This window comes from Pogonomyrmex barbatus, unplaced genomic scaffold (genome assembly GCF_055798465.1).
Source record: "Pogonomyrmex barbatus isolate J1 unplaced genomic scaffold, ASM5579846v1 scaffold8, whole genome shotgun sequence".
NCBI lineage: Eukaryota > Metazoa > Arthropoda > Insecta > Hymenoptera > Formicidae > Pogonomyrmex > Pogonomyrmex barbatus.
The window spans coordinates 1,179,192-1,193,389 of NW_028297182.1; the positions used below are offsets into that span (position 1 = coordinate 1,179,192).

General features: G+C 41.9%; 1 protein-coding gene across 5 annotated transcripts in view; it reads right to left on the reverse strand.

Annotated features, from left to right (window-relative positions):
- LOC105423376 (uncharacterized) overlaps window positions 1–14,198 on the reverse strand; it is a 76,514-nt gene that overhangs the window by 27,337 nt on the left and 34,979 nt on the right. For 4 of the 5 annotated variants that reach the window (XR_016141175.1, XM_089084258.1, XM_089084259.1 and 1 more), the window contains 4 exons: window positions 11,443–11,933; window positions 10,507–10,672; window positions 7,339–7,443; window positions 6,438–6,611 (listed from right to left, as the gene is read on the reverse strand). Coding sequence is in view for 4 of the 5 variants with exons in the window: in XM_089084258.1 (XP_088940384.1) it covers window positions 6,438–6,611; window positions 7,339–7,443; window positions 10,507–10,672; window positions 11,443–11,613 (616 nt within the window). In the remaining variant the exon portion in view is untranslated. The remainder of the gene's footprint in view (window positions 1–6,437; window positions 6,612–7,338; window positions 7,444–10,506; window positions 10,673–11,442; window positions 11,934–14,198) is intronic. The other variant, XM_089084261.1, reaches the window with a different exon arrangement.

The window sequence follows — 14,198 nt, forward strand, 5'->3', positions numbered from 1 at the left end:
ATCCCAACGCTCGCTCTTACTTGGCGTTGTTGGCGCAACTCGCTTCCAAACAGGAGATGAGCAATTTTCCACCCCCTAAACGCGACGTCGTGTATATATCGGTGGTTCCAGGAACAAGCTCTTGACGTTGTCACGTTGTTCAAGAGAGCAAGTAAATCGACACAAAGTCCGATACCGATTTTCGCGAAATGCAACGTTAATTCTAAACTGATATGATGGGCTGTATGGTATTCGGCTGGTATTCGGAAATGCTACTAGGAACTTTAAATGAGTCCTCCACGCGCCAAACCGTTCACGGTCGGTTTCCCGTATCGTATCATGGTTAAAAGTTAACCTTTTTTAGCCACTTATTTTTCTTTTTCTCGAGCGATTTAGAGATGGACTGGTTGAAAAATATATATGTCTAATAATCTCCCCAATTTTTTTCTTAGTCTTTAATTAATTTATTAAAAATTTTTTTACCCACCGAGTATGACTCGTATCTCTCCCTCGGAGATAATTAAACATGCAGTTGTACATACGCGAAGGTACGTATACGAAAAGTACGAAAAAGTATATGAGCTATAATTCAAGCGCAGCTCTTTGTTACGAAAAACATTGCAAAAATTGAGTAACATCCACTTGCCAACGGTGCGATGGAGTCTGTTCTTTTATGTATACCATATTGCAATTGCTACACTTAAAATAAAACGAGTATTGACGAGAGGAAAGAAGAAAAGAAAGAAATGTTGTTAGAGGATGCTGAGAAAGAGAGAGAGAGAGAGAGAGAGAGAGAGAGAGAGAGAGAGAGAGCAGATAAAAAAAACAAAAGTGTTATTTTCGTAATAATGTAGCAAGAAAAAAAAAAGTAGGTCTCCGTGTAATAGAAATCATAATTCTTCATCGATAAATTTTTAAATTTTCAATAATTTCTTGCAAAGCGGGAAAGAGCAGCATTATTAAAATAACAGTTTAAAGAAAGACAAGACGAAGCACTCGATAAACGAATGATTAATGGCTGACTTCACCAGTTTCCTTAACATCCTTACTTGATTGACGATCATTAATGAACGCAATCGGAACTGAATTCGAGAGAGTATTTAACAGACGTTATCTGCTTGGAAGAAGATTGGTGAAATCAAGACTCCACTTCGCATCGCTTTTCTACGTTGGCTTACACACAGATACAGTGCAAGCTCCGTAATCCCAACTAATTAATGCAACGACATGTTCGGATTATCGAGATTTCCGGATCCTAAATAATTGATACTGTGCGTGTAAAAAATTAAAACCACTTGAGAAAATAGTGGATAAAATATTAAATTATAATAATAGATAATAAATACAAATTTATATAACAATAATTAATAATAAAGAATAATGATAGTAACAATTTTTAGTAGCATACGAACGCAGAAAGTACGTAAGTACTGTTTTCGAATCTTCGTAATTGTTTTTCAACCTCGTCGTGTTTCCCTTTAGGGAATTATTTCATTAGATACGAGTGATTCCGTGACTTCGTGACTCCGTGACGTTTTCCTCAGTTTTAGAATTTTTCCGCGGGAGAAATACGTATATATACGTATATATACGAGAAATTCCTCGAAGTTCATATCACATCTCCGTCCTTTTGTCAGGCACGCAGGTGTCGTGCAGTAAATCCAGTCTCGGATACCCTCTAGATGCTCTCTTGTCCCGATTCTCGTCCCGTGTCCGAACGGAAACACACTTTCGAACGCGGTTCGCCTTTCCCGACTCCTAGCGCTTCCGAAGGTCCGTTGTTCTATCCGGCGGGGATCCGGAAAATAAAACGAGAGAGAGAGAGAGAGAGAGAGAGAGAGAGGGTGAAATCGCCCGCCGCGTGCCACGGCACGTTAATCGTACTTTGGCGAGAGACTCGGGGGATGCGACTCGTGGACAGCGGGGCTCGTGTCGCCGCCGCGCTGAAATATACCACCGGCGGCGGGCGTCCTGGGACATTCCCCCCTCCCCTCCCCCCCCCCCTCCTGATTCCCGGTCGGCGTTACGGTGCGCGGGGAATCGCGCCCAGAGTCGATCGACAAATAGCAAACGCTCGGTGCCGTGCAAACATACCAAGGACGGATACGCCGTGGGTTTACATCCCCGGGAGCTGATCCTCCCGTCGACCGAGTGACTCTCCTCTCGCCGTGCACGAGAACCTATGGCCTAAGAACATGGCGGGCACTCCAGGAGGACGATCAATACCCCTATTGTCATTGTATTATATACCGGCGCGCGGAATATTGTCCGTGCGCGGACAAATATTGAGACGAGACGACGGCGGATATTAGCGAGACGGGTGTTAAAGCGCGACGTGAGTTATTAAAGTATTTTTCATGTTCGGCGATAAGTAGCGATAGCGCTACGGCGGATGATGTATCGGTTTATTGATCGGGCTTAGCGGATTTCCCGAGACGATTCGTCACCCACGAGGAGAGGAGCGCGAGCGCCCCCTCCCCCCGGAGATACGTGTCGACACACGGAATTTTCACAATGAATTGTATCCCTCCCTCCCCCTCCCCTCTCCTCCCCTTTCCCCCGACTATTTTTACACCGCGACCCGCGGGTTCCGGGATTTCTTTTTAAAAAGAACGGACGATGTCCCGCGCGCGAATGAACTCCCGGTGTCAAGATCGGGAAGCCGCCGAAGTTTGACAAGTTTTGTTCCGCGATTTCATCCTCTCCCCTCCCCCTCTACCCCCCCCCCCTCCCGACTCCGTTCCCCCCAGTTCCCCGCACTGTCGAGAATGTAAGCGGTTGATGACGCTTTGGACGGTAAAGTTTAAATCCTTTCCCCGAAGGCATTTTCTCTTTCATCAATATTTTCTCTTCCTCGAGACACTCCTCGGCGGGACGTTACACGCGGCTTCAGCGGCCAGCCAGAACTTGTACTTTCTCGACGAAAGAACGACGAAGAAAGTAATCTATAAACGCTCCGAGCTTTTCCAAATCGGAATGTTCAGTGTCTCTTCAGTGTCACGGGCACGCCTCGTTTTTCAAGATCACGTTATTATTAGCGCGAGTTGACGCATCTGACAGACGCGCGGCCCACCCTATTTTTATCTTCGACACGTGCGAGACGGCTCTCTCGATAGAGGGAAAGGGTTAATTTAAATAGGGTGTGACATTACCGTTACGTCAATTGTCCCGATTGATTATTCTGTACTTTGCGCAATGACCTTTATTTATTATCTTTGTAACCGATATAAACGCGCGTACTTTACGTATGTTTTTTTTTTATCTCACTCTTATTTTATTCTGCATCTACACGCGGACGGGCTAAATAAAAAGTTAATTGTAACCCTGAGCGCTAATAAATAACCAGGCGTTCTTCCTTTTTCAACGTTTCCTGTATCTGTAGCGCTGTTCACAAAAATAACGCCGTCGATTTTGCCTTTGATAATATACTTTTAATAATTAAATCAGTTATTAATATAATTAATTACGGCAACACGCCGTTGCAGTTGCAGTTTTACGTAGTAGTCACGTTTTCCCCCCGTTTATTCAGCTTTGTGCAGCTACTTCGCGTAACGCACGTGTTATCTCTTCAAAAACCAGGAAGAGGAAGCCCGATCTCCTCGCAGGCGCGCGGTCGATACGTAAAACTCCTCGCTAGTTTAATCACTTTAAGGTCGGGAAAATGTCATGTCAAGAGGAAAGACCTTTCACTTTTATCCTATACCCCACGGGTATACACGACGCTCCTCGACGTTAAGCTCGCGATACAGTTTGCCGTTTAACCTTTAATCGAATAACGTGGAAATTAAGCGATACTTAATACTCCACTGGTCAGGAAAATAAGTCGCAATAACAAGATTATCTTCTCGTTTTGCTCGCAGGGATGGATTACGGGCTACTTGTGCACTTGTGCTACAACTGTCAATAAACAAGATCCATTTCGATTCCATTCTCGATTCCGGCGACGCGGCCGTTAATGACAACTTAACGTCGCGCAAAAAACGAAATACAATCGCGAGCGAGTGGTAAGAAATGAAATAAGCAGGGGAGGAGGGGTAGGTATGTACGAGAAAATTCGATGGTAATTCTCGACGAAATATATATCAACAGATATTTACAGGAAATTATCTCGATACATCGAGCGGTGTATAAATAACGTATATACATAATGCAGTTATTTGCAGCGTGTCGCATATTTACCATTATGATGATATCGTTTGCGATATTATTATGGTAATATAAAATTGTTTCCGATAGATTTTATTCCGTCGATGTTAGGCGGACAGGAAACACGTCTGCCTCTCGCTGCTTCAAAAGTGATCACATCGTCCGGCAAAATTGTAAAGTAGACGTAACGCAAACGGATTTAGGGATATCCGGGATAATGCGAATTTTTTTAAGGGAATAAAGCATCGCGGCACCATGGAATTACAACACGGCGAATAAGGCTTCTCTCCTTGTGCAGTCTTGTGCGCGAGGCGAATTTATGCGAGAAAATTTATCCACGCGCATAAATATTAGCGCGCAATATTTAGCGTTACGCAAGCGCGAGCGTAGGCAATGTCATTGTTGCGGAGCCCTTTGTAAAGTTGAATCGGCCCGAAGAAAGGGGGAAGTCTGGAATCTCTGACAATTCGTAACGAAATGATTTAACAGCTCTGGTATGTTGCGCTAGGCTAGGAAAATACAAGTTTTTCCGCAATCCAGCGGCTTGCGGGAGGAGTAGCAAGTTGAAATTACCAGCCTGAACTCACTTATCCAAGTTAAGGCAAAATAAATCTTCGCTATTCGCTCGGATTTATCTACTTGAAATTTTCAATTCCGCGTCGGCGAACAACGGCATCGTTGCCGATATAATCTTCCGCGGTCTTGGGAAAGTTTCGTAATGTGTCAATTGGCGAACCCGCGCCGCGGCTTTTTAAGGGATATATTTACCCGCGATAAATATAAAAAACGTATCACGTAAAAGCCCTGACGTCAGCGCGCCAGTGGTGAAAATGCCGATACGACAAAAAGCGATAATACGATTTCTTCCGGCGAATAAATCGAAAAATGTGTGTGTTTTTGAGCAACGCGAAAATACATTACGAATAAATAAAATTAAATTCCCGTTGATGTGCACGGTAAGTCGTGTTCAATACGTGTATACGGCAAAATATAAATATAAATTAAAATATATTGTTTCGGGGACACACAAATCGTTATCAGCTCGCAATTAGGCAAATATCCATTGTTCGCGATAAATTGCTCTTTTAACGAAATGTCTCTCGCGTTTTATTTCAGCTTCCATAATTGGCAGCGGCGCAAATAGAATTTGAAAGATGCAAAGAGGACAATTAGCATTGACCGATTATCATATTGGGCGATTTCGCCCGCTGAGCGAAATGTCAAAAGTGTGCAAATGGCTGATGGGATTATATTTATTTTCCAATTAATCGCGCGTAGTCTTCGCCTTGGCGGAAGTTCCGTCGTGAGATCCAATTTGCGAATTTGTTGTAGACAGAAGAAAACAAATGCTCCGTATTAACTTTTAACCCGGAAAATGCGTCGGTTTGACATTGATCTCGATAAATGAAATGATTCGTTACCGATTTACCGATTAATTCCTCTTTCCTCGTTCCTTGACTTCTTGAGCTCGAGCTTGGAAAAACGCACGAGCGAATTGTGCGAGTCACGTCGTAATTTTTGTTGCTTCGATCCGTTGCTTCGCATGTGAAGCGAAGCTGTCCCAAGAAGTAGAACTTTAATATACACACGGTTAACGTTCGGAAACTGCGCGAGGCAATATGCATGCAACAGAAAACAGCCGGTGCACTTCGCGTGCGAGCGATATACCGGTGTACGAGGTATATATATATATATATATATATATATATATATATATGTGTGTGTGTGTGTGTGTGTGTGTGTGTGTGTGTGTGTGTGTGTGTGTGTGTGTGTGTGTGTGTGTGTGTGTGTGTAAAGCAACCTGGCGAGAAGGTGGAATATTAATGAGCGCGAAAGCGGGATCGTTGCGAGCACCGGAAAGCGTTTCGTTTCTGCGGAAGTGCGCGGAAATAAAGCTGAATCTGCAAAACTGAGTCTAATCGTTCCGACAAATAACACTTTTTATATTCGCGGTGAAATCCGCCACTGCTATTCCCTGCGACGGGGGACCTAACGCACGATGACTCGCCCCTCGGGATTAAAATAGTTTGAGAGAGAGAGAGAGAGAGAGATTTGGCATTAAATAGTACTATCCGTTATATAACCCTATATTAAGCGACGGGATTTTATTGAAAATCGATGCGACGGGAAAGGTAGATATTTTTCGATATTTAAAGAATGTTTCGACATTCCGTGATTAAAATAGCTGACATTTCTCTTAACAAATCGTCCGCCATACGATGAAGGAACACTCGGAGCGATTCCGAGACGGCGCTCTATTCGAACGATTTTTTTTGTACACGTTGGAAGAACAATGTGGATACTTGACGTACCTATGTCCATCAAATGGACCTCACCGAGATGTCGCGCGGCGTAAAGATGAAGTAATCCGAAGGCGAGCTGCATCCCGGTGGTGAGCAACAGGGCGAGAAAACCGGCGGCGCAGACGAGCCAGCCCCAGCCACCCTCCGGATAGAAATGCGCCCGCATACCGGCGACGTCTATCCCTGATAGAAAAGATTATCCTCTTTATAATTCAGAGATAAATCGCGGAATCGGGTTCGGATACTATACTCGATAATGGAATATCTCTCCGCGGCAAGAACGGATTTAGTAGTAGTCTTGCGTGTCTCTCGATGGGACATTTTCTGACGTATGAATGGAGAACTGGCGGTAAAGTAGCTCACAATTTATGACTTTTATAAGTCTCGGGACAAAAGTTGGATTTATTTTATTTTGCGATTTATTGTTTCATCGATTTCCTCACTTATTAATATCGTTCATTATTATCTAACATTATTATTATATTTATTTATTTGATACGCGAAGAGGACAGTTCTGCTGACAGTTCTGCTACAAATTTGGCCAGATCTGGGCTTTCAGAATTATTATGTATAATATTCAAATTGGTTGCTAAAACAAATACTGCAAAAACTTTTTGCGGTATTATTATTATTATTATTATTATTATTATTATTATTATTATTATTATAAGCATCCTGCATAATAATTTTGATGATCCAACAAAATTACTTTTAGATTTGTATCTGACTAAATTTTTAGATTTGCAAAATTGTTCTCTCCTAATAATAATGTCTAATAATAATCATAATATTCAAATAATTTATTAATGCAACATGCGCGACGTTACGCGCTGAATATTCAAATATGTAACGTTGCGAAAGGAAGGAACGGCGAACGGGATACTTTATTACGAAATTAATATCACTTTACCTGTACGACGAGGGGTGGGTACGCAACGATGCAGACTGCGCAGATCGACCCAGTTCGTGTTACCCCCTATGATTTCATCGCCGTCCACGTAACGCAGACGAGTGTCTGAAAATGAAATCGTGAATTAATCATGACGCGCGGTCATTGTACAATTGTATAATTGTACAAGTAACTTCGCGAGTTGCTCCCTCGTTTGGGATTAAACAATAGCGAAAAGGCAAATGTTCTTAGAATGGAGCTCGCCGAACAACCCCCGCGAGCGGTCTATATCGAACGGCACCGTTGCGCCGTTCGGGGAATTGCTTCGGCGTTGAATTGAAACACTTAATTCCTGAAAGTAATACGATACCATCGGCGAAGACGTCGAATATTCTGCCGCATAATGAAAAAACGGCTGTTTGCTGCTCCGCGACGACGATACTTGCGGCCGGCGACGTTTGCGGGAGACGAGGGCGCGAGATGGGGCAAGAAACTAGTTGAAAGAAACGATATGAGAAGGGGGTAGGTGGGGAAGTGGATAAGTAGGAAGGAAGGAAGTGGAGGAGCGAGGGGTAGGTAAATGCACTTTTGAAAGGGGCGACGAAGGCGGCAGGTTGAAAAGGGTAACGTCGACCGCCAAGTCAAAGGGCGGGTCACGAGGGAAGAAAGGAAGAAGGGGTTGATGATCGCGAAATAGGAGCGGCCCTATTACGTCTCGTGAAAAACCATGAATTCAGATTCAGCCTCTGGTTTTCCGCTCGATCGCGGAAAAGGATATTTAACTGAATTATAGAGTAACGCGTATGCGTGCGTCGCGCCGAATATAAAACTTTTCCATTAACAGTGTTAAAATGTTAAACACCACTGGGCTCTTTGCAAAGCCGTGCGTAGTCCTAGTAAAAATCGAATTCGAGTGTGTTACAGCCGTTATTTAAATTTGCAGGTCTAGTGGGCCCGGCTTCAACGAGTGTTTTTGATTATAGTTTAATTGATTTTTCTAGTCTACGTTAACTGGACATGAAAAATCGCCATCCACTTTCAAAAAAATTCGCAGTCATTAAAATTAAATTCTTCCGTCCTTTTTCATCGAAATTCCTTTTTTTTTTTTTTTTTCCAGCGACTGAGAAGGGTTTCTCTCTAAGGGTTCGGTGATATTATTCGCACGTGCGTAACTCGATTTTACGCTTCGTTTTATATACACGCGATTAAAACTAGATTTGCAGATGTCTCAGTTTCGTAATTTCTAATTTATTCGCCGAGTGGTCTCCCTGTTATATAACAGTTTGACATCAGTTGTAAATTATCCTGTACCACCATGTCGGTACGAGTAAAACTGCGTTCGCCAATGCAATTCAATCCCCGGGAACTAACATGCTCGTAAGTGGATAGGTTCCCTCGCGAGTTCCCATGCTGCGCTTATTATTAATGTTCCACGTGTAAAACCATTTGGAGGAGATCATTTGTACGATGCCGGGGTTATTGTCGTCGTTGTCGTCGCCGATAACGAGAAACGTCGCGCATCCGCCTTTAGCGGGCAAATTAGCAACGAGAATGAAATGTTCTTCATTACCCGTAACATGATGAAAATACGGTATGAAAGGTGGAACGTGTAAAGGAGGAAAACGCGGCGGGAGGAAAAAAGAGGGACTAGGCGACGGTAGGTATTTTGCCGAAAATGACGCGAGACACAGAAATTGTCGACGATGGCACCGAGGGCAAAATTGTCGTGGGACTGGAGTTACGAGGGTTGCCCCCTCTTGATGCCGGAAGAGGAGCGGCACGTTCGCAAGAAATTCACATTTCTTGCGGACGTGCCGCGTCCTTAGTGAAATCACGCATCGCATTTCCGCTGCGCGGAATCTAAACGAAATATCTAAAATGCCGCTTCGAAGAAATGCGCGATGATTGCGAAATAAAATAAATACACAAAGGGCTTCGATGTAAAAAAAAAAAAAAAAGAACTCATACATACGCTTCGAATGTGAAGCAACTTTAGCCCCGTGGATGTTTCCATTTCCAATTCAAAGTTGATAAAATTGTTGCAAAATCTTCGCTTCGCTATCATTACCGCGAGAGAAAAAAAAAAGAATAATTTTTTTAATATGAAAAATAATTAAAATTTTTTCCCATTACCTTTTCCCATTATTATCTTTTGCATAACAGTTTTCTTCAAAGAAAAGCATTGTGTATTGATATTTTCTGTACTTTTTATTTGTGCTAATCGATAGATAAAAGAACATCCCGAATTTTTTTCCATGTTTATTACGATAGATAATTGCCGGGTAGTTCCACACAAAAGAAGTAAAGCAAACAAAAACTACAATTCCGACTGCCACTCGGATTCTTTGTCAGTAGAGATTGAAAATCAACGGTTGACCTACATTTTTGACAGACACTGTTTTCAACGATACATCAAGCACAAAATTTCAAGATACTCTTTGAGATAGTTAAGTGGAATTGATTCTTACTCTAGCGTATCCCATCGTAAGCTTTTCATCTTGTCCTACTTCTTTTGTTTTCTGTCTCCATACAAAGGCAAGTAAAATAACATTTGGAGAACAAGGAAAATTGAAAATTTTGAAACTACCAATGCGTTCCACGAAGAAGCGACGTATATAACGTACACATAGAGTATCAGATTAGCATCAAGCTTCCTGAATGAATTATTTCGTGACAAAAGTATTTTCGAAAAATCTCAATATAAAAAAAAATGTTAAAAAAATTATATAATTATCTCCTCGTTATTGAATCTCGCTATCTAAATAATTCATCTCATAACGAAAGTATTCTTTAAAAATCAATGAAAAGAAAATAATTATATTCTTCGTAATTATATTCTTCTATCGGCTTTCAATATGAGTTTCTCTAAGAAACTGAGTATACGGCGCACGAATATCGCGACATTATTACATAAATTCCGTTTAAATGTACCGCGTAATTTTAAATTAACTCGATTAATTAATTTAGGTCATTTAATTAAAGTAAATTCAATAGTAGTGTAAATTCAAATGTTTGAATATTCGCGCAACTTTAACTGCGCTCCATATAAAATCCCGCGTCCGTGTCGAATTAAAATTTGTGATAACATTTAATATTAAGATAACAGGAAAAACAGGCTGCTAATCCTTGTGCGAAATATTATTTAAAATGCACTCTCGCTGTATCAACTGTGTGTAAAAACTAACTCACCGCCGTGATACGAACTTCCACGGTGTGGCGTGTACGTGCCATTTTGACCCTCCATACAATGAGTCGGCGTATAATACTGCATGGGATGTTGCATGTAATTATTGGGGGTGCTGGGGACATGTACCGGATGACAATGTATGCATCTTCGCGGTGTCTCGGGCGGAGCCTGCAAGCAAGATGAATTTTCAACGCGCTTGAGCGGGAGAGGCGGTGAACACAATGTGGAGGAGTGTTCGTGTAGACAATGTTTTTTATTATTATTATTATTATTATTACCACGAAATATTGCTCCGTCCGGCTGACGCCGCTACGTAATATTGTGCAACAAGATCGTTTTTGTCAAGATATTAATAATAATTCATCGGTATCGGTACGTAAAAATTTTATCGCGTAAATAACGCTAGGATATACCGGCCGTTCGGAAGGAGCTATATATTAAGCTTAAAAATATTTTGTTATCTTTGCACGCAAGAAATGAATTCTATCTTCAAACGGGTTCAAAAAAAAAAAAAAAAAAAAAAAAAAAAAAAAAAAAAAAAAATGCCGGGATATCGAGACGCGTTTTTAAACTGAACAGCGAGAGTGGAAGATGAAATTCCAAAATTCCACGTTCCGTATCCGTCATTCGGATAAATCGAATATCGCTAAAAAAAATCTATCGAAATCTAAATATCTGAAAAGTTTAAATATTTACGTTTCTCTTTTCAATTCTATGCATCTTTTTGTAAAAAAAAAAAAAAAAAAAAAAAAAAAAAAAAAAAAAAAAAAAAAAAAAAAAAAAGATAAAGGATCAAATGCGCCGCGCATATATGAACTTTATAGTTGGTGAAAAATCGATGAGCGAGGTATAAGATTCAAACTCACAGAGTTTTTTCAGGCTCCACTCGATCGCGATATAATCGCGAGTCAATAACGGACGGCTTTAATCTCTCTCACCTGCATGGAGTGTTGGGAGCGGAGCGATCTTATCGAACCGGTCGGGTGCAAGGACGGCACACTGCCGCCGAAGCTCATGGCTGAATTTCTGCATCCTGCCGGGGTGGACCAACCCCCGCGCACGCTAGCCGTAGTCCACCCCATCCCGGTCCCGCAGTCGTCCACCAGCATCTTCGGGGCGGGCGAAGCGCCGCGCTTTTTACGCTTCCGACAACGCCGGCATGTCGACGGCCATCGTCAATTGGGAGGACGCACGAATGCTCGCCGTACTTGTGTCACGTGTGTTACACCCCCCCACGTGAACGTGAACGCCGCGGACGAAGAAGTAAATTACATCTTTCTTGCTCGTTGTCAAATTCCCTGGAGCTCGACGCTTTCGGGCTGGACGACGGGCTCAGACGAGGCGAAGTTCAGACGCCGGGGTGCGACGACGAGGAAGTCGTACGGAGACGGGAGTCGCTCGAAATGCGGAGGGAACTTTCCATTTCGGTCTGCAAGCAACGGTGGAACGGTGCTCTGATTTGTCATCCTAGTTACCGATAATTACGTTACATACGCAACGCATATAGGTGTATATAGGCGGCGCGTAGATTGTTCGAATTTATCTTTCTGCTCTAATCGGATGCGCGTCATTTTCAGCGTAGATAAATATAATTTATCATTCGAGAGCGTATCTGATGACAGATATGTCAATATAATATAATATATAATATATGTAGCGTGTAATATATAGCGATAAACTTCATTAAAAAAAAAAAAATAATAATAATAATAATATAAAGATACTACCGCTTGACTCGAGTCATTGTAACGCGCGCACGAATGACGAATGTATCTCCGTGTCGCATTGCGCTGCGCTGAAAACCCTTAATTAATTAACTTTGTGTACAATTAATTAATTATATCATATTAATCATTTTCCCGAGTGGAATTGTAAAATATGCAATTCAATGCGAGCATTCAAGCGCGCGCCGTAATAATTTTTGTTTTATTATAACAGCTAATGGGGATCGTAAAACTGTCATTACAAGTTTAATGATTACGTTTATTGTGCGTTTCGAGAGTCAAAAAGGTAGCGGTCTACCGATGAAGGTGAAGCATTAAATATCGAATATATGCATCGCGGGTGCAGAATTTGTTCGATTTGCACACCAGGATTTATATCGTGAATGTTTTATGCATGTACTCGTCCGAGGGAAGAGTCGATGAGGATAAAATTGATATTGGATATGCGTATCGAACGCGCACAGCCAAGTTATTTTGCTTGGAGTTATTGGCATAAACGCCAGAAACACATTCCACTTTGTTGATCGGATTCAATTAATTTTCGGGTCGTCTCGTCATTTTTAACCAACGATAAATCTTACACTACACTCGGCAGAAAAAAAAAAATCCCCTTTCGATTCGGAAACTTATCGCGGTTCGGCATTTTCGAAGTCGTAGCATTTCGAATCTGTTAACTTAAAATTCAACAGAAATTATAATTATAACTGTAGATCCCGGTTGAAACTCGAAGAGGCCACCGTAAAATTCTGCAAGACGGACTTGGAATATCAACTTTAAACGTTCTCCGTCCTGTAAGATCCGCTTACATCCGTCTCTAGCCGCAAAAGCATAACTTGCTTTAAAAAAAAAAAAACTATTTTCAGTCGGTTGAGAGGATTAAAATCATCCGTGTGTGTTGCCTCCGCCAATTTCGTAACACCGTAGCCGCATTTCCACCGACCTAACTACATTGATATTCATGCGTTGCACCGCAGGATTGTGTTTGCCTTTGTTTTTGAAATGTCCGTAGCATACGCAGTGTGATAACAGTGTGCCACACATGGTGTCCCGGCTGTAATTATAATGTTATCCACAATCCAGTACGCGATCAAAAATAACAAATTTATGTTCGCACTGTGCGACAGAAGTCGTCAATATTCGTTTGCTCGTCTCGCATTTTTTTTTTTTTTTATAAGCTTATATTAAAAGCGATAATACATTCAAAAATAAAAAATTTCTCAAATAGAAAAACAACCGCACTGTTTTAGAAATTATTTCCTTTAATTTATAAAAGCGATACTTTGAAAATGAATCGAATGAAAAAAAAAAATCGCACTGTTTCAAAATTAAATCTTTTCGATCTTTATTAAAAACTTGGACTACTTGGAAAAGAGAATGTCTCCAAGATGAAAACGAATCGCACCGTTTCTAAAATTACTCCTTTGCGGATGATCCTCGCGACGGTGAGGTCCTTTTTGTTCTAACCACGTTTGAATACATCGATACGAATGATGGATGAATAATGAAATCGCAACGATGTATTCCGCGGTGGACCGCATTCGTACCTAGGCCGATGCGGCATATCGGGTCTTCTGACGGTGCAATTTTTATCTCGCAAGATTTATGTCCTCCGTCGCACGCTACTGATCCCTCTGACTTTTGCCCCATCTCTCGCTAGCTCGATATCGTTGCACGTTGTACGTTGTGAAGTCTCGCAATAAGAATAACCGCGCTGAAAATAGACCCGCAGATTTGTATTCGCCGCGCGTCCGGCGATAAGGGGTGAAATTTCGCGACGACCCTAAGAATACCGCGGTCGTAAATCCTCTCGCAAAGCAGTTTTTAATCGGCGCGGCTAAAACGGATGAAACTCGAGAATAACCTGACGGCGTCGCCATAAAAAAAAGGGGGGGGAAGACTCGCGCGCCTATCCGTCGTAAAAACTGTCGTAATTCTCGACGTGATCCCCGAGGCGTCCTTTAATTCGTCGC